General features: G+C 39.1%; 1 protein-coding gene across 1 annotated transcript in view; it reads left to right on the forward strand.

Moving 5' to 3' along the window:
- The first annotated feature begins 7,147 nt into the window (after window positions 1-7,147).
- LOC306883940 (neuroendocrine convertase 2-like) overlaps window positions 7,148-21,541 on the forward strand; it is a 67,800-nt gene continuing 53,406 nt past the window's right edge. Inside the window, exons 1-2 of the mRNA XM_079439479.1 lie at window positions 7,148-7,509; window positions 12,411-12,515. Coding sequence (XP_079295605.1) covers window positions 7,327-7,509; window positions 12,411-12,515 — 288 coding nt within the window. The 5' untranslated portion in view covers window positions 7,148-7,326. The remainder of the gene's footprint in view (window positions 7,510-12,410; window positions 12,516-21,541) is intronic.

Below are 21,541 nucleotides of genomic sequence, written 5' to 3' on the forward strand. Positions count from 1 at the left end.
CTGACAGCTGTGCCGCTGGACAATGTTAACCGTGAGGTGGATGATCACAGAATAAGTGCATGATTATACTGAGCTGGCTATTTAGATTTTCAAGAACAATGAATGATTCTGGCATGTGATATGAGTTTGCATCTTCTTTAGCTCCACTTGTAACCCTCCCATTACATTCAGGTCAGGTTTGACCTGGAAGAGCTACATAGAAAAACATTTTTAGTACTAGAACAAGAAATGGATTAAGACCAAATATGCATCATTTGTTTAATTTGTTTCAACTAAGATTTTTGTGCATTGTACGAAAGGAAAGAAAGAAAGAAAGAAAGAAAGAAAGAAAGAAAGAAAGAAAGAAAGAAAGAAAGAAAGAAAGAGAAAATTGTACATTATAACTAAAATATATTTTTCTCAAAAATATTTTTGTACTGTATTTCCCATATCTCACAAATACTTGTATCACTGAATTTTGATGGTAAACATGAATATGCAAAAAAAGTACAAACAGACAAGTGGAGAATTTTACTCTCTACCCTATTTTTACTGCCACATGAAAACAGTCATCATCATTGTTACCATGAACGCTTCTGAGTTTAATATATAAAATCAATATGTTTCATTTGAAAACATTCCAGAGTAATATTTTGCTGTTTTGTTAGAAAAAGAATATGCAGGTTTCATAAATGTGACTTTTTTTCAAGTAGTCATGAGATAGAAGTTCAAAGAGTAAAATCTTGCTGAATTTGCTAATTCTCATATGTTCCTGTAACTTTCAAAAAGATATTCTCATGAATATTTGAAGAAAAAAATAAAAATCTTGCATCACAGGGGTTTTGCTGTAGTTCATGTAAAAAATGTGAAATTTCAAATAATGTCTTACATTTTAATTAATAAAATAGTAATAACACAGTAATATCCAAAACTTTGTCATTTTTGCACAATCATTCATTAACGTTCATCATAAAGTTTTTTTTTTATTAATTTTTTTATCAGATATAACAAGACTGTTTAATGAGCTCACATTCTGACAGGTCAAAAATGACCCAAAAATGCAAAAGTTGAACTAGAAAGAGAGACATTGAACCCAAAGGAAGTCTCTTCTCAGCAGTGAACCTGCACACAAACCTGCAATCAGTGTGGATGTGATGGCTGTGATTGTGTACACAGAGATCAGTCTGAACCCTCACCTCTCACTTCATCTACCATTCAGAGTCAAAGAAAGAAGAGCAGCTGTGGAACCGCAGCTTCAGTCTTTCCAGACATTAAAGTCCTGCTCGTTTCCCAGGCAACATACAGTGATTATGCTTTCACAAGTTTTTATTTAGATGCTGTTTGGTGATGTTGCTGTACATCTGACATCGGCCATCTTCTCAGGCATTCCTTGGCTGAGGAAAGATTTGTAAGAATGAAGATACTAGGCTCTGTAGGGCGATGGCTGCTCAGTGAAAGCATCAGATCAATGTGTTGTTATGTTCAGAAGGTCAGAGTGACCAGGTGAAGGAGTCTGATAGAGTGAAAGGTCAGTGCTCTTCCACTTCACTTCCAGATCTGTCAGACTGCGGGCGTTTCTTGTGATCATGACTGATTCCTGCGTCACTGCACAGCCCGGCAAACACCGGCAAAAGTAATGACTATGTGTTGGTAAAAATAGCAAGGAGATATTTTATTTGTTTATTTGCAGTACAGTTAAATGCCTTTAGAGAGAAATGTTCCTTATGTGGATTACATAATCAGAGAGTTTCTGTTTTCCATTTGAATTGGTCCATTTTAAAGTAAACATTTCAAGCTTTCTGTAGATATATTTCTTATGGCTTTGGGGCAAGTTTTGCTGTGCTTGAGTTTTGTGCTGCACTCCAGTTTACAGAGACAGAGAAAGCACAACCTGTTTTTTTTCTTTATTTTACAGAAGCACAATGTTGTTGACATCGCGAGTGCACGCATATACAAGTAGAACAAAATGTACTGTTATCTGAGCAAAAATCACACCTTTTTTATTTCCACTGTTATCAGGAAAAAGTTGAGAATTGCAAATTAAAGACAAAAAACCCCATTGTTGCACTGCCTTAAAATTGAAATTGTTTATTTAAACACAAACTTTAAATACTTCTTAAATAAATAATGATAATAAAATATACATCAAAGGTTAAGAAGACCATAATGATAGGCAATAATTCTGAATACTGGGGAGTCTGAATACTGAGTACCTTCCCTGAAAATAAAAATAAACAATTACAAAGATTCTCAATAATATTACCTGTTGACTAGACAAAATCTTAACAATGGATCAGTTTGTTTCAAACACACAACATTTGTCTTCTCCAGATGTTAACTGATGGACTGGAGTGGTGTGGATTATTGTGATGTTTTTATCAGCTGTTTGGACTCTCATTCTGACGGCACCCATTCACTGCAGAGCATCCACTGCTGAGACACTGATGCAGAGACACATTTCTACAAACCTGATGAAGAAACAAATTCATCGATGTCTCAGATGGCCTGAGGGTGAGTGTCAGTCCTGTGTTGTTTCCCCTCCTCTCGTGACCATATTTGGTGTTCTTCCTGTTCCTGTCTTAACTTAATTAGTTTATTAGTCCCCAGCCTTGTGTTGTCAGTTATCTAGTTTAGTCTCCTCTTTATAAGCCCTGTGTTTCCCTGCCTCTGGGTCCGGTCTTATCGTCAGAAATCGTCATTCCATGGTCTTCCATGTCTCCAGCGATTCCTGAGTTTGTTTAGTAAAAGTTTAAGTTTGGAAGAAGTTCCTAGCCTCCTCGTTTCCCTTCTCCATGAGTGGATTGTGACAGTGAGCACATTTTCTACTATTTATTTATTTATTTTTATTTTTTTTGGGGGGTGAACTATTCCTTTACTGAAATAGTATTCATTAATTATTAATTATTTTATTATTACAATTAACTAAATATGTATAGTTTTTTTGAGTTCTCATGCTGATGGATTATTAAACAGAATTCCTGCAAATAACCCTATTTTGTCACTCTCCGTAAACAAAGAGAGAAGAGCTCAAACAGCACAGATGATTCTCCGCTGTAAATTGCTGGTGTGTGAGTATTTGTGCATTCAAACACCCTCATCAAGATTACAGCTCCACCTTCCACAGTGATTTACAGTTGCAGTTGTTCCTACTGTTATTATAATGTGAGGACACATGCATGATTCACCAACATCATATCTGGAGCAGCGGTAATGACCTGGAGCTGCATATGCAGTGAGAATGTGAGTGAGATGAGATCATGAACAGAAAGCCTCTTCATGCACTGAACAACACATGAACAGGCAGGTATGAGACCACTTTCACATTCATGCACATCACATATGATCTATAAAGTCACTAAAAAGATTGCACTGAATGAAAACGGTTTTCAATCTTCGTGTCATAAACATGAGTAGATATTAGTTGATATTGAAAGCAAAAACTCTTCATCTTTGAAAGACTAGCTCTGATTGAGCACCCTTGTCTGAGCATCTTACATTTTTTTGGTAAAGTTTGTGTATTTGAATAAGGAAAAGTGTGTTTTTATATGTGTTTTTTGCACCATTTCTAAGCACCTTTTTAGTATTCCATGTAGCATTTCAATTAATCTGAGGCCATGAAACTCCAAACACATAACAAATTAAATCAATAGTAAGAGGCAAAGCTTTCCCTCTTCCTAATGTGCAAGCTTGAAAATGTCTTATTTATTTTCTGTTGGGTTCCTGATTAGCAATTTCATGGATCCCCAAGAGAGTGGCCTTTAGTAAGGGGTTCTGTGAGTCACTCCATCAAACTCAGTAATTGGTCAGAAAATGGCCCAATTTTGTTACTAATTGCCCAGAATTGTTTTTACATTTTAAATGAGAAAAATGCTAATTCATGACCAGTGCATACATAATGCAAATATATAGGCTAAATGAATATTTCTGTTAAGCATTGTTGATTTTCATACATTGCTGTCTTTCATAGTTTTAGGATAATTTCCCAAAATAAATAAATGAACAAATAGAAAAAAAAAAAATAGATAAATAAAAATAAATAAATAATTGACATTGCAAAAAAACAAAAAAACACCCAAATATGTGCTCAAATAGTTTGTTTCGACAAATAATTAAAATGGAGAAAACAAATAAAGCACTGGCTAAAACAACAGCATTTTTTTTTTCTCTGAAGACAGTGAAATGACATGTCATCACTACCTCGTCAAAGACCTTCATTAATTTCTAAGCTGCTTGACAGTCGTCCGGACACACACTGTTTTTCACATCACCATCACACGAGAGCTCATTCAGAGCCACAGACACAAAAGGTCACTTTGAATAGAAACCCCAATAAAGAATGACTATTGAAGTCACATGCAGCCCACAGAAGACGAGTCATCTCTGACAGCACAGTCCGACGCCGAGGTTTAGTCCGGCCTGTAGCACTCTCTTATGCATACAGTAGTGTTCAGATGAACAACAGACGACAGCTCAGTAAACAACATCTGTTTGTACACGCATCCCTCCCTGACCTCGTGTTTGATTTCTAATTGGTGTTAGTTATGGGCGATCTGTGAAAAGAAGCCTTCGGCGCTGAATAAATGACAGTGGAGTCGGTCAGCGAGGATGATGGATGTTCGGTCCCTCATTGCCTTCATTTACTCTGAATGAAGGACTGTTTTTATTTGCATGTTACAAAGAAGCCAAACCAGCATATAGGCTACCGGCATTACATTTTTAATGTCAACATGAACTCAAAATCTTACAACACGTTGCTAGTTATATTCATAATTCATCTGTGCACATTAGTCCAAAGAAAACACAGACTTCTTGGAAATCTTTTATCAAAATGTAGGCTAATAACTCACTCTCCAGCCCAAAATACATTTATGAAGACAATACACTGATTTTAACAGACAGTTATTTAACAAAATATGCCATTTTTGAAAGAGCCCCTTTTTCCATTTTTTTTTATTTTTTTATTTTAGAATATTACAGTAACAAATGCATTTTTAACTGTCTAATATTGAATTAGTAGTTGAATTTCCTGACTGAATCTATACTAGTCCCTCAGTTTGTTAGGATATGTAGTGGTTACACAATAATCCACCTTGCAGTGCAATAAAAGTAAGACTACACATTATTTTAAAAATATCCCACTCTGCAGAAATTATTTCCAGGAGATGAAATAGAAGCACAAACAACCCCATGCAGTGTAGTGTGATAAAATAATAGGAACTCTGAACGCAAGTGATCATAGGAGACACATTTGAAACTCATAATAATCCCAGGTAAAAACAGTAACATGTCTTGACTGACCATTTGTGATCAGATCACCAAAAACACATCTTAAAACCAGGTGGAAACAGGAGAAACTCTCTCACACGCCTAATTTCCAGGATATGTGGGAGACTAAAAAAAAAATTCTGTACAATTTACGGTAAAAAAATGGCAGCTGTGGTTGCCAGAATTTTACCATAAAAAATACGGTAGCAACATTTCAGGTTTTACGGTTTTAACCAACCTATTAAAGTACTGAAGTCTGTTTTGTACCTTTGTAATACACTGCTAACCACCAAAAGCAGGTGGTGATGAGAGTCACATGATGAACCAAAGCCTATCACAAGCAGGTTTTAAATATTAGCATATCTAGATGGTGCACAGTGTCATTCACACAAACACTCAACACCATCATGGTAACACGCATGAAACTGAAATAATGCAATAAACATTAATTTAACAACATTAGGTGTAACATACAACCCTATTGTACAGAACGGATAATAAAAATAAAAATAAGAAGAAACAGTTATTGCAACAAACATCAAATTTGAAATGTAATGCAGGGAATTATGGGAATGTCAATTTACGGTTATTCACTGTAAATTATATGTTCTTTTTCACTTCCAAAGACAGTATACTACCGTAAAATTACATGTAATGTCCAATACAGTTTTTCACTATATAGTAGGGGAACTTACCGTTAAACATTTAACAGGTTTTACTGTAGCATTTTTACAGTCTTTTACCATTAAATCCACGGTAATTTTTTACAGTGTGGAATTTCTGGGAGAGGTGGCATGTCTGTTACCCTCAGATCAAATATAACACATTATCAGGGTACACATGAGATCCAGTGACAATTGATGTCCTTGCCGCAACATAATCAATCTAGGCTACAAAGGCTAATTGATTTGAAAGCTTAAGTGGGGGGCATGATTAAGGAAATCACATGGCTTCAGAGTACTTTAAAGGAGTCATTCATTGATCTTTTGACAAATAACAGGTGAATGTACTATACAAACATCCTGTAAGTTTCAGAACTCAAAACTTTCTGGTGAGTTCAAAAACAGCTTTTATTGAAACCAAGCATAGTGTGACGAAAGACTGCCTCTGCTGAAGAAGATCAACGCCCACTTCTACAGCGCTGCCACTTTAGCCCCGCCCACTGATTCACGCATCACAGCAGTGTGGACCTCAGAGAACATTGTATAAAAGAATAATAATAATAATAATAATTATTATTATTATTATAACAATGCAGTTCATGACCCCTTTAAAATTATATTATTATTATTTTATTTTATTATAATTATTTTTCTTTTTGCAGCTTACAAACGTCCCCTTTAGTTTAATACATGGGAAACAGATGCTGGGTCTCTGCTAACAGGGAAAGTGCTCATAACGTTCTCAAAGCTAAGAACAAACGTTCTTCTAAAATGTTAGCTCAAAGTTATACACTGTTCATGGATTTGTTTCTGAAACATTTTAGTTGGATGTAAGCCTAATGCTTTTCAAACCTTGCGTATGGTTTCAGATGGTTCAGTTTCATCAGTCTGGAATCACACCCATAAATGGGCGATTTAAACATACTTTTGTACTGTGAAATTAGCTAATAAGCGCTTCAACAAAATTACGAGCAGCATTTATTTTAAAGCCTTGTTAACAAACTGAGGAACGAGTCGAAATTAACGAGCGCATCTGAACTGGTCTGGATTCCCTGCGAATCCGAGCCAGGTAAACTATAGCCGGAGCGGATGGAGGAATTATCCAGGGTGCTGAAGTGCACTACTTCATGCACACTACCGAGGGAGGGAGAGAGGCGATCAGCCACACCCGCTTCAGCTTATTGGGCATCTTTCCGTGGAACGTCACATGCAAAAGAGCCACACGTTTATGCCGATGAATTATAGATTAAAGGGAGGCAGAACATGCAGATTGGGTCCCACACACAAACACGGTCCGACTGCCCTCGCCTCATCCACCGATGACTGAGGAGATGCGCCCTGACGAGCCCTGCTGAAGAGCTCCAGCGTTCCTCTGCGTTTGACAGCGTTCACTCACTAACAGCACGGCGAAAACAGCACGATGCTGGGATTCTGTCGAGATGGGACAGCGCTGGCTCTCATCCTGCTCAATGCTCTGGTGCTCATAGCTGCAGCGGACGAGGAGCTCATCTTTAGTGATCATTTTCTGGTCCAGCTGCACGAGGGGACGAACGAAGATGCTCATCAACTTGCCTTGGAGCACGGCTTCGGGAGCGCAAGGAAGGTAAGTAGCAGTATGCGCACCAGAACGCCTTCCAAATTGCCGCTTTGATGCATGCATGTTTGTTTTTAGACATTTATAATTATGCAATCACATATAGCTATCAATCATGAAAATCTGAGTACAAGGTGTTCTCTTGTGGACAACACAAACAAACAACTGGAATGAAGTGCTACATTCTTTCAGCAGAAGTTGAAAGGCTGGTGAATTATTTTACAGTACATCAATTACAAGCCTTGCCTAATTTATTGTTGTTTAATGGTCATATGGATTAGGCTTTCCTACAGAAATCTTAAAGTAGAGTGTACAGGATTCCTGCTGGAACTGCCAAATCCTAATAAGAACACTTCAAAATGAAATCCTTCTTATTATAATAATAAATGTGAAAACAGGAGTGTCAGTTTATCCAGTGGGAATTTTTGCTCTCATAAGAATCACATTTTGATCTCATAAGAATCCATAGGATTGGTTCCAAATTATGATTTCATTAAAAAAACCTCTAAAAATCCCATTGTTGTAAGATCATTTGACTAGTGTGGAACTAGGAGATTGGAGATCTACAGATATTCTGGTAATTATGAAAACAGCATGATTGATTTTTAAAAGTAAACTGTTTCTTGTTTGGAGTCCAATTGAAATATAAAAACAAAACATTAACCCTTCAGAACTGCAGAAAATAGCATGGTTTATGCTAATATTATTATTTTCGGTTGCATATTATGAGCAGTAAGAAAATGAGTGTAAATAGTAAACATGTCTTTCATCTGACATCGCAGTGTTTATTTATTCCATCTCATGAAGGGCCGTTTATCACCGAACAGAGGACTTGATTAGCCTGACAAATCAGCCTTGTCAAATGTCAAAGCATGTCTGCTGCAGCTCTCATTGGAGTGGAACAGAGCTTCACGTGTGGCTGAGCTTAGGAATAACACCTGACCCGTTATCATGTGTATGGCTTATTGTTTTTGACCTGTTTTTTGTTTGTTTGTTTTTGAGAGGGATTTTGTCCTCCTAATTCACACTCGCTCTGTCTGAGCCAGCATACGCTCCCCGTGAATGATATAATTCCCTGCTTTCTTTGCTCAAGAAAGTCGCACCTTAATTAACACTGAGCTCTGTTAACTTTGCTGGAGGAGAGTCACATTCACTCACATTATTTGACTTCACTTCCTCAATCAGAATTCACTGTCAGTGCCTTTTATTCAGGGATTCTTCTTTCAGATAGAACAGGATTCTAATTTACAATGACAGCCTGTTGGTGAAATGACATTGAATTAGAGGAACGATTGGGAATAAATAAAAATAAATGAAATTAATTGCACCAAAAGGTAAATAAAAAAAGAGCTAATATTTCATTATTGGAGCGAGCCCGTAAGCGTAGGGCATTCATCTCCAATCCCTTTGGCTTCACTAAGAGACTCCTGGGGCAGAAGAAAAGTGGCAACCTCACGTGCTCTGTGGAGGAGATGAACCACCACCTCAGTATCACTTTTATTGACTCTGAATGGGAACAAGACCTCGGCCCCTGTGAGAAGCTCATCGAACCTCCAGAACCAGTGGCTCAGTTCAACATCTCCAGGCCCACCTTGAAAGAGGTGAAGGACGCAGTAATGGCAGCAAGATCAAGTTCTGCTCCTGGTCCCAGTGGAGTACCTTATAGGGTCTATAAACAGTGCCCAAAGCTACTTGTGTGACTCTGGAAAATCCTGAAGGTGTTTTGGCAGAGAGGGAAAGTGGCTCCCAAATGGAGATCAGCCGAGGGGATCTGGATACCCAAGGAACAGAATGCAAGTACCATCGAGTAGTTTCGTACAATCTCGCTGCTCTGTGTCGAAGGGAAAATCTTCTTTAAGATTGTGTCCCAATGGCTAATGGAGTTCCTCTTGAAAAACGGGTACATAGACACCTCAGAAGGGGGGAGACCCAGGAGTACCTGGATGCTTAGAACACACATGAGTGGTTAGCCAGTTGATCCGGGAGGCAAATGACACCAGAGGAGACCTTGCCGTACTCTGGCTGGATCTTACCAACGCCTACAGGTCCATTCCTCACAAGCTGGTCAAAGAAGCACTGACAAGACATCATGTGCCAGAGACAATCCGCAACATCATTCTGGACTACTACAACAGTTTCAGATTGAGAGTTTCATCAGGAACGGTAACATCTGCCTGGCAACGGCTAGAGAAGGGTATCATTACCGCCTGTACAATCTCGGTACCACTCTTTGCTCTAGCCATGAACATGATTGTCAAATCAGCAGAGGTGGAATGTAGAGGCCCCATGTCTAGATCTGGTACTCGGCAGCCACCCATAAGAGCCTTTATGGATGACTTAACCGTGACAGCAACTTCAGTTCCGGGGTGCAGATGGCTTCTTCAGGGGCTCCAACGTCTCATCCTATGGGCAAGGATGAGTTTTAAGCCAGTCAAATCCAGGTCCCTGGTCTTAAAGAAAGGCAAAGTGGCCGACCGGTTCCGCTTTACCCTGGAGGGGTCACAAATTCCATCAGTAACAGAAAGATCAGTCAAGAGCTTGGGGAAGATCTTTGACAGCTTCCTGAAGGACACAGCCGCTCTCCAACAAACCATGAACGACGTGACGAACTGGCTCACTGCAGTCGACAAGTCAGGGCTTCCAGGAAAGTATAAAACCTGGATGTATCAGCACGGAATCCTGCCGAGGCTTCTTTGGTCCCTTCTCGTATACGAGGTACCCGTGACAAAGGTAGAAGCACTGGAGAGAACCATCAGTCAGTTCCTCAGGAGGTGGTTAGGGCTCCCACGGTCCCTAAGTAACATCGCCCTCTATGGGCATTCCACCAAGCTGCAGCTTCCCATCAGCGGCTTGTCCGAGGAGTTCAAGGTTACACGTGCCCGGGAGGTCTTGATGTACCGAGATTCCTCTGATGCCAAAGTCTCATCAGCTGGAATCTGCGTTAAGACGGGAAGGAAGTGGCAGGCACAGAAAGCGGTGGACAGAGCGGAGGCACGGCTGAGGCAAGGTGTCTTGGTTGGCAACGTGGCGGTGGGACATGCAGGCCTGGGCAGTTTTTCTAAGCCTCGCTATGACAAAGCAAGAGGGAGGGAGAAGCGTCAGCTGGTGCAGAATGAGGTGCGGGCAGAGGTGGAGGAAGATCGCTTGACCAAGATGGTCGGTATGCAACAGCAAGGCGCCTGGACCGGGTGGGAGAACGCTGAGCAGAGCAAGATCACCTGGGCAGAATTGTGGAGCTCTGAACCACTGCGCATCAAGTTCCTCATCAGTTCAGTGTACGACCTTCTACCCAGTCCATCCAACCTACACCGCTGGGGCTTAGTAGACTCACCAGCATGCCAACTGTGCCAAAGGAGTGGCACACTGGAGCATATCCTCAGCTGTTGTCCAAAGGCTTTGGGAGATGGGCGGTATTGCTGGCGCCATGATCAGGTCCTCAAGGCTTTGGCAGATACCATCACCGCAGCGATTCAGAGCAGTAAGAGACAGCATCCCTCCAAGCATACCATCTCCTTTGTTAGAGCTGGGGAGAAGGCACAACAGCAGCCACGCTCCCCAGGTGGGCTCCTCGCCAATGCAAGAGACTGGCACCTTCAAGTGGACCTGGGAAGGCAGCTCAAGTTCCCGAGTTACATCACGGCCACTTCACTTCGCCCAGACATGGTGATAACATCGGAGTCGACCAAGCAGGTGGTCATAGTGGAGCTTACTGTTCCCTGGAAAGACAGATTGGAGGCGGCAAATGAGCGCAAGAGAGCTGCGGAGTATGCGGAGCTGGTGGAGGAGTGCCGGAGCGGCAGCTGGAAAGCACGCAGTGAGCCAGTGGAGGTCGGTTGCCGAGGCTTTGCTGGACAGTCGTTGCTCCGAACACTCAAACTCCTTGGAGTTAAAGATCAACTGTGCAGACGAGCCATAAAGAACATCTCAGAGGCTGCCGAAAAAGCCTCACGTTGGCTGTGGATCCGGAGGGGTTATCCGTGGAGTAGCATCCCACATGACACAGGCCGGGGACTGATCACCCCCGGCAGGGTCGCCCGGGCGAGGGTGTCTGTTGATTACAGACCCGAAACACCTGATGACCTCGGGATCATCACTGATGACGTGTCCAATTAGCACCAGACAGTGTATGTTAGAACCATTAGAACCATAGAAACTACAGAATTATAGTTTAATCTACAGCAAGAGTTCAAATGCAAAATACAATACAGCTGCCAAAATATAGTTTATATGTGATGGTTTCAATCATTCAGAAGGATGTAGCTCGATGATTTGTGGCCGAGTGACATTTCAGTATATTCTGCACTCAAATTGCATATATTAGACTATATTTCTACTTCAATATTTCAAGTTTACTGTAATGAATATAGTGTAGTACAATATCTGCCATCTTAATCTTGGAGTTAAAAAAATAATTATAATACATTGTATTCATTTAGTTGGTGTCAGACTAGATTTTGTAGAGCCAATGAAGTTCTTGTCTAATATTCAAACAGTGTCAGTAATATAATGCACATCAAAACGATCATTTCTGGGGAGTATTAGTGGCAAATTTTGACACCATAAATACTTTAATCTTAATCTAAAAGCTTTACTTTTATATTACACTTTAAGATTTGCATACTGTAAATGCTTCATGCACAAATAATTTCAGCATATTTTTTAGGCACATTTCACATTTTTATGCCGAGGAGTGTTTTAGTACATTAAAGAGTTTCCTTAAGTTCATGTATTCACAGAAGAATTATATATTTACATATAGCCAGACACTCTGGATTTTGACCTTTAAACACATTATCAGTCATACTTGGGGAAAACATGCATCTGTTGAGTTTCCATAATCATATTCCACACTTTTTAAGAGGCCAAACTCTCTCTCTCAGCTCTAATAATACAGGTGTGTTTAATTGCAGCTTCCTTTTGGCGAGGGACTATTTCATTTCTACCCGCGGGAAATCCCTAAAACCCGGAGGAAACGCAGCCTGCAACAGCACCGGCGACTGGCGAAGGATCACCTGGTAAGAACAGAAACCCACCATGTGTTTGTTCCCATAGAAACTTACCCGTTGCTTGTAAAAGTTAAAGGCTAACATGTCAATCACCGAATCACTCTGTTTTGGCTCGTATCTTGGCTTGACGTCTGAGTGGTATTTTATCAGGTGTTATGACACTATGCAGTTTGAATGAGGTTGCATTATTATTTATGAAAATGCTTAGTTGCTGATGGTGCCCTAATTGTGCTGAAATATACAATATAGTAACAGCTATGATGCAAAACAGCTGTTACATTACTGTGCAGAACTCTTTGAGGCCAATTGATATTAGTACACATGACAAGGACAATATCTTCATTCAGAAGGTGGCAGAAGGTGAAAAGAACATTTTCACTGCCATTAAAGTGAAATTACTGAACCTACACACAGGAGCCTGATAAAAATACGGCAAACGGCACTTAGAAGCTTTTGCATCGGAATTCTTCATATATATATATATATGTATATACATACAGGATGTATGTATATATCACATACAGCATGGGCTCTTTTACATTATTAAATGTTCAGCATAAAATTTTCAAAATGTCAGAGAAAAATTTTCCTCTGACAGGAGGAGATGTGTTTGCTTTGTTTTTATGTTATGATGTAAACAAACTGAAAAAAAAAATATGTGGGAGACTATCCAATAAGTGCTGGTTATTTCACAGACACAAAAAGTGAAATATACCGCTGTGCTCCTGGAAGTCACCCACTACACTTAAACACAGTTTTGGTTTCCAATCTGTCTGGAGCTCAGACTACTTGTTCATAAAAATAAATGAACCATAGATGGATTTTTGAGACTGAAAATGGGAAGATTTCAGTCTGTAAGATTTAAGCCTATAATCAACCTCCATAATCACTGTGGCTACAGCAGCGATTTGCACTCGCATGAGAGGATCTGTTCACTTTCTGCACTTTTAATAACGAAACCGCTATTAATGTTCAATTGTGGTCTTCAGTTGGGCTTGAAGAGCTGAATTATTTATTAGTCCGTTCATCAGGGCCGAGTGTGTTAATTCATCCAGTGGCACAGAATGTTTCCAAACAATCAAAGCACTCATCATTTGCACAGATCTTCAGAACATCAGGATGCATTAAATTTGTTGTGATGGCCACTCTGGCTAGTTAACTGATTTTCATAAACGTAGTCATTTTAAAACAAGTCCGTCAGAGGGCCTAATGTACAATGTTAATATGAAGGAATTTTACGTATTGATTTTTTTACATTTTTATTTTTAATTTTTTTACATTTACATGTGTTTCACTTGTATTATGAATTATGCATTGCATTGTTATGTTTTAGAATTAAAGATTTACTTTACAGATTGAAAATTACCAGAACCTTTTTTTTCTTACAATATGTATATGCCCTCCAGCCACCTGACTAAAGCCCACTTTTCAATATCTGCGTGTTTCCTGATGAATAAAATCAACTCCTACCCTGCATTATCAACTCCCAAAATACATCACATGACAGGAGCGAAATGTCATAAAATCAGTGTTCAACAAGAAAGAAAATGGTCTCCAATAGCCTCTGAATGCCTCTGAAATTATGTATGCATTCACTCGAATGTAAAAAATCCCATTATTCCATCTGTTGTACCCGTGATGTCTGATAACTTCCCCGATCTGAGTTTGGATTAAATTAAAGGCTGTTCCAGCGACCAGGGTAATAAATTCAGAAGTGTCAGATCTATCACATTCAATCCATTCATCATCTTGACAAACGACACGCGCGTCTCATTAACAGACAGTGATGTGCTTCAGCTTGGCGGTTCTCACTGACGTCCCAAAACCTTAAAATGGACATCAGGCCATGGACAACAGTGAACAACCAATGCAAATGCAAATAATAGTAAAGTGTAACTCGCTGTGTCCATCAAAACACAACAATTTGACTCAAAAACTTTGCCAAAAAGGCAGACTCGTGTCTGTACTCAGCCATGAACAAAACCAAACAAAGTACAGGAAAATATCACCCAAACTATATTCAGTACAGTTTCAAATACAAAAGGAGAAAACTGTTTGTGCATGGAATGTGTGGAACGAAAGAAATGCTTAGAATGCCAAATAGAACGCTTTGTTGCATCAATTTTTAAGTCTTTACATTTAAATGTAATTCCAGTGTTGGACATTTTTGTTTCACTTTGAACAATGTTGGGTTGCCACCAGTGTTAATTTCGTTGACGAAGACGAAGACGAAAAATATTCGTCAACGAAATTAACACTGGTGGCAACCCAACATTGTTCAAAGTGAAACAAAAGATGTTAAATAAATGTATACTTAAGTAAACCTACTGTATCTGAAAAATACCAGTTTTTCCAAATTCAATCCTTGATTCAAATTTCTCATAACTAAGCTTAATTGATTTGGTCTAAAGAGAGAAGTATTGATGACTATTTTTGTTTGAATACTACATATAAAATAGCTACCAAAATAAAACTGCAGGTAACTACAGTTTGACTAAAAGTTGACAAAAATGCAATGACTTTTCGTCGACTAAAACTAGACTAAAACTATGAAAGACTCAAATGACTAAAATGTGACTAAGACTATTAAGCATTTTCGTCTCAAGATAAAGACTAAGACTAAATCAAAAATGCCTGCCAAAATTAACACTGGTTGCCACTTATTGTCCATTAAGCAAATCTGAATCCTGGAGAAGTGGAAGCAGTGCTTTAGCCATCTGTGATGGATTTATCTCATCAGCTTTAGACGCTGGTTCATATTCACGGAAACAGCTTTCGGTTTGACCCTGGAAGGCCCTTCAGAATCAGTGCTTAAGAGGAGGTTTCTCCATCGCCACAGTCATCTCAGCTCAAGTGTTGTCACAGAGCGTGGTGTATTGATCGGTTTCTTGTTTTTGTGCTCTGCTCATTCACACGCTCCTCTCTGGCTGTTTACACTGAGACTCTGCTAATGTTTGCTTTGCTCTTCATTTGGACAGTCTCTCCCTTTCTGTCTCGTTCAGATGTTTCGTAAGAGCGTTCTTCATTATGCTGCTGAACGTCTCCCTGAAGTCAACAGGACTGCCCACGATCCGTTTTACTTCCGTATTTCTGAATCAAGTTATTATGCAGATGATGCACTACTGTGCACAGTAAGAGCAGAAATGTGTGTAGAGGGTCATTTTTAATGTCATAAAATATTCTTCAATCGCATTTAGAAGTAAGCCATTGGCTCTTCACTTTGCTCGGGGTTTTGGTTCAATACACACTTCACCTTTAAATGCACTTTAAATAACACAAAATAAGAACATGCTCTTGAGAACTTTATGGACAAAATTATGGAAGACGTTTAGGCACTTACTCTTGTATTTCCTTTATGCAATGTAAATCTGGTACTTAATTTCTTCTTTTATTGTTATATACATAATTTATAGTAAATACTGTAGTGCTTTTGATCCATACTATAGTAAAGTGTATTATACTGAATATATTATAGTATTTACAACACCGCTAATGAATGCTAGAGCATACGGTAGTATTAACTATAGTGAACTGACAAACTGTAATAAATACTGTTGTATACTTTAGTGTTTACTAAAGTAAACTAGTATATTGTAATATAATATACCCTATAGTTGTAGAAAACTTAGTACAGTATTGGATAAAGTCATTTGTTTATATTTATATAGTTGTTATAGTACCACAGCAACTATAGAATTACCACAACATATTAATTCAAGTAATTTACTATAGCATGGTTCAAAAATACTAAAGTATTTACTATAAATTACTATAATATTTTTTTCATGTGGGTATTCTCATTTGAAACTTTGGATAGAAAATGACACATGAAGATCTGGCTGCAAAGCAAAAGGAAAGATCTCATGCTGATGCACGTATGAAGTGTGCATTGACATTTTGAGCATCATCTCATGAGAGTCATGGGATGAGAGGGCCGCTCTCAAACACCAGATCCAGAACACACAGGGTTAACCAGCATATGTCTGCTCTCGCAATCAAGAAACATCAGAAATCAATGTCAAATCTGATGTTTTTTGGGCTCACGGATGGTAAAACACAATGAGACTGATTGCAAAATTGCTAAATTAAAAGTAATGTGTCCTTCAGTGCTGATATATGGTGGTGTAGAAATGGTTTTGCAAATGATGTGAATCTTTACAATAGACATTACCAACCCGTAAAACCATGAAGCCAATTTAATCCAGAGAACAGGACTTGTACCTGCCACTTTCCCTCCTTTCAGCTCAAATTCTTACAACTCAATTATCATGTCCTTGAACCCAGTGCCTGGCAGAGCTGGATTTGCCTCTTTTGCAGAAAGAAGCACATGCTCTGATTCAGATAGACGTTTGCACAATGAATCTCATATCACATGTTGAGATGTTTCATCACATATCCTGTGTTGAGAGTTGCTGAAATCGCATTTGGTCTCATGCTGTATTGCGTATCTTGTTAGTGTGTGCACTTGCTTGGCCATTTTTAGTTATTTAATAGGAAAGTGGGTTCAGCTGAATTCTAGCAGTGATTTTGTTAGGTATAAAAAAGGTTATTATACCGCGGCAGTGGTTGCGGCAGCCCTCATGTGAAGCCCTCTTAGTGTAAAGATCAAAGAGTGTAAAGACCATCGACTCCACCGGGCTAGGACACCGGCAAAGGATAGTGCAGCACAAGTGAAGTCCTGAAGTGGGGCGAAAGATGCTTCCCTGACTGTTATCCACATGTTCCACGTCCGTCTAAACGTCCTCATATATGCCTCAAGGTGTGGTCCACATCCATTGAAAGTCCCGTGGAAAAACTGTCAGTTGATATCCCACCATGCTAAGCCCCCTTCAGTGATGTGTTTTGCCCAACCAAGGCTTCCAAGCTGCCTCCACACCGGCCATGGGACTGTGCCATAGATCTGCTTCCGGGTGAGTCAGTGCCCCGCGGTAAAATATATCTTCTATCCATTCCAGAACAGAAGGCCATGGAGGAGTACATCGAAGAGGCGCTCCAGCAAGGTTACATCCGCCCGTCGACTTCCCCTGCTGCTTCAAGCTTCTTCTTTGTGGCAAAAAAGGACGGTGGTTTAAGACCTTGCATCGATTATCGGGCACTCAACAAAATCACGGTAAAATTCCGATATCCCCTTCCCCTCGTCCCAGCGGCGTTAGAACACCTCTGTGTTCACCAAGTTGGACCTCCGCAGCGCCTACAACCTCATCCGGATACATGAGGGGGACGAATGGAAGACCGCCTTTGTGACACCTACTGGCCACTATGAGTATTGCGTTATGCCTTATGGACTCGTCAATGCCCCCTCCGTATTCCAGGATTTCATGCATGAGGTGCTCCGGGAGTTTCTCCATCGGTTCGTACTCGTCTACATTGATGATATACTCATCTACTCCTGGAGTATGGCCGAACATCGCCATCACGTTGCCGAGGTCCTTCAACGCCTGAGAGAACACTGTCTGTTCCTGAAAGCAGAAAAATGCTCCTTTCACCAAACATCAGTAAAGTTCCTGGGCTACAACATCGACCAGAACAGTATCCAGATAGACGAGGGGAAGGTATCTGCTATCAAGAACTGGCCCATACCCACCTCTGTAAAAGAACTCCAATGTTTCCTCGGTTTCTCCAACTTATATCGCAGATTCATCCGAAACTATAGTTCCATTTCCAGCCCGGTTACCAACTTGCTCAAGAAGAAGCCCAAATCACTGTCCTGGACTCCAGCTGCCACAGAATTCCTTAAAGGATGCCTTTATCAGTGCCCCGATCCTCGTTCATCTAGATCCCAAAAAGGCATTCGTCGTTGAAGTCGGCGCCTCCACAACCAGGGTAGGGGCAGTTTTGTCTCAGCAGCAGGGGACTCCGACCAGACTCCATCCATGTGCCTTCTTCTCCCGCAAACTCAGCCTCATTTGTCATGCACGACTATTGAAAGTGTTATATCCTGTACTTACCTCCTGTATTCTCCTCAGTGTGTTCTCCTCGTCCTCGTTCTCCATCGTCTCCAGTTCGCCATCGTCTCCAGTCAATCTGCTCCTGTGCCTGCCTCCATTCATCCATCAACCCATGAGCTCCTGGATCTGTAAGCAAGACCTGCCATTACCGTACCCATCAAGTTCTGCAAAGTATCATAGCTCCAGTTACTCACCTGCTTCTCTGCTTACTTTATTGTGCTGTTGAAATAAATACCCATTCATTGTATTCTCTGTGTCCTGGAGTCCTTCCGTAGCACCAAGGCAACCTTTCTCATTTTTATTTAGGTGTTACAAACTTTCACAGTAAAAAAAAGGAACTTTATTCTAACTAACCTAACCCATAGTAAAAAGGAACCAGTATAATATTACAAATATTAAAATACTAATATCTTTTTAATACATTGAAAACCATCAAAGTCAGGTGGTAATGAGAAAGTCTGAATCAAATCTCATCACAAACAGCTCTTCCACAGGTTGAGAAAGTAAATACTAATATATAAAAGGTGCACACAAACACTAAACACCATAGCGGTGACACACATGATACTGAAATAATGCAATAAACATTAATTTAACAACATTAGATGCAAGATAAAACCCTAATGTACACAAATGTACACACAACTTTTTCTGAAACTTAAAGGGGTGCTTGACTGTTTTTATTTCTAGGCTTGATTGTGTTTATGGGATGCAGTCTAGCATGTGTTAATGCTTCAATTTTTTTTTTTAAATCATATAATTTTTTATCATAATTTACCTTTATTCTTTATACACCGTTCTGTCCCTTCTCCTATAAACGCTCTGATGATTTCCCGATTTTATGAAGCCCCTCCCTCAGAAATACATGATGAGCTCAGATTTGTTAGCTTTCTCAATGTGTTGTGATTGTGCGCATCTAAACATTCTGCCCCTCACCTCAGTGACATGTGCTCTTCAGTGACGTGTAAACTTTCAGCATCAAAACTTTGCAGATATTGTTTGTGCTCAAACAGCAACATTACACAGTAACTAACGTTAAAAAAGTGAAATCACAATCAACCAGGGGCAGAGCACCGTTTTCCCGGTGGGCCATTGTATAATGTGGGCCGGCTCTTTGCGTAATATATATAAAACATGGATTATTAGTAAATGTAGCCTACATATATCCTTCCATCGGCCCAGACGAATGGCCCACGTGGCCCACTTCATTCAAAAATTCTAATTAATATAGCGTGCTCCGGCTCAGTGCAGCGGCTCAAAATCGCTCATCAATGTCAAAATGTTTGAAACAGCCAATCAGAGTGCAGAAGGCGGGAATCCAAAAACCATAATTTTAACAGTGTTTTATTGTAAAATGACATTAAATGTAATCAGGCCTTTATTGTAGCATTTTTACGACCATTTACTGTTAAAATTATGACCTTTTTTTTTACACTGTACCTCTACATTTCTGCAACTGAAGAGTGAAACATATAAACTTAAATACACTCTTGCTAATTAATGATATACACCTGCATTAATGACAACCAATCTGAAGGCATGACAACAAACTCAATTATGGAAATATGCAAAATGAAAACAAATAGTGTGAGAGTGTAACAATCGCCCAGATTGCTGTACTGTGTTTGTAGTCTGAATTATTACTTTAAATCATCTACTGTATATTATGCTTTGACAGACATTCAGCATAACCTCATCTCATAGTTATCTGTAATGCATTAGAAATAACTTTGTATTGTTCATAATTGTATTTCCATATTTTTCAGTATTTGTGAAGGTCTTTCCAATTTGTTTTCAGATTTACAATTCAAAATTGGCCCAGTTTTCCATTTTGCCCAGGATGCTTTATGTATCCTAGCATGACCATTGTATAATGTGGGCCGGCTCTTTGCGTAATATATATAAAACATGGATTATTAGTAAATGTAGCCTACATATATCCTTCCATCGGCCCAGACGAATGGCCCACGTGGCCCACTTCATTCAAAAATTCTAATTAATATAGCGTGCTCCGGCTCAGTGCAGCGGCTCAAAATCGCTCATCAATGTCAAAATGTTTGAAACAGCCAATCAGAGTGCAGAAGGCGGGATTTACTGTTCAAAGACGCTGCGCGCGACTTAGGTAAGATGTAAGTAGCTAAACATGACGAGAGACAATTCAGCAATATTTGTCAACCGTTTAGTTAAACAACAGACATTAATTTTCAGGAATGCAAACTACTACTGGTCTTTGCAAATTTCTCAGGTTTTAATGCCGTTATTTGAATCGTCATAATGTAGGCTACATAATGCAATTTTCAGCAGACATGAGATAAGAGTTAGTTAGTGTAAATCTGCTTTCTTCTGTGATTTCACGTGTTAAAAATCTAAAAAGTCGTTCTCAATCTTACTCTAGAACACTGTAAATCTGAAGACTTTTGCTTTTGAGTGCTGTGCATAGGAAAGTGATTTATATTCTAGGCTTAATAAAAATATAATTTGCTTATTAATTCACATGCATTAGCCTATTTTATATACACACTGGTGGTTAAAAGTTTAAAATAATTAAGGCTTTTTTTTTGGAAAGAAGATTTAATTTATTTGATCAAAAATGCAGTAAAACAATAGCCTAATATCATGAAACATTACACTTAAAATAGTGGTTTTCTATTTATTTCTATTTATTTCTGTGCTCAAAGCTGTATTTTCAGCATCATTACTCCAGTCTTCAGTGTCACTTCAGAAATCATTCTAATGCTGCCTAATTTGCTGCTTTTATTATCAGTTTATAATTTGTGATCAATTATTAATAATGGTTTTATTATTGGTATAATGGTTCTCAGTTAAAGAACAACATTTATTTGAAATATAAGTACTTTGTAATAAGTGTAAATATCTTTACTGTCACTTAAATCAATTTAATCAAAGTCACATTTTGTATTCTATCATCTTTGATTAATTCAACATTGTTGAAGAAAAATATTAATTTATATTTTTTAATCTTACCCAAGACTGAATGGTATCACATTTTCCACAAAGAAAAAGAAGCAGCACAACAGTTTTCAACATTGATAATAATCAGAAATGTTTCTTGAGCAGCAAATCCGT

This window comes from Barbus barbus (genome assembly GCF_936440315.1).
Source record: "Barbus barbus genome assembly, chromosome: 18".
In the NCBI taxonomy this organism is placed as follows: domain Eukaryota; kingdom Metazoa; phylum Chordata; class Actinopteri; order Cypriniformes; family Cyprinidae; genus Barbus; species Barbus barbus.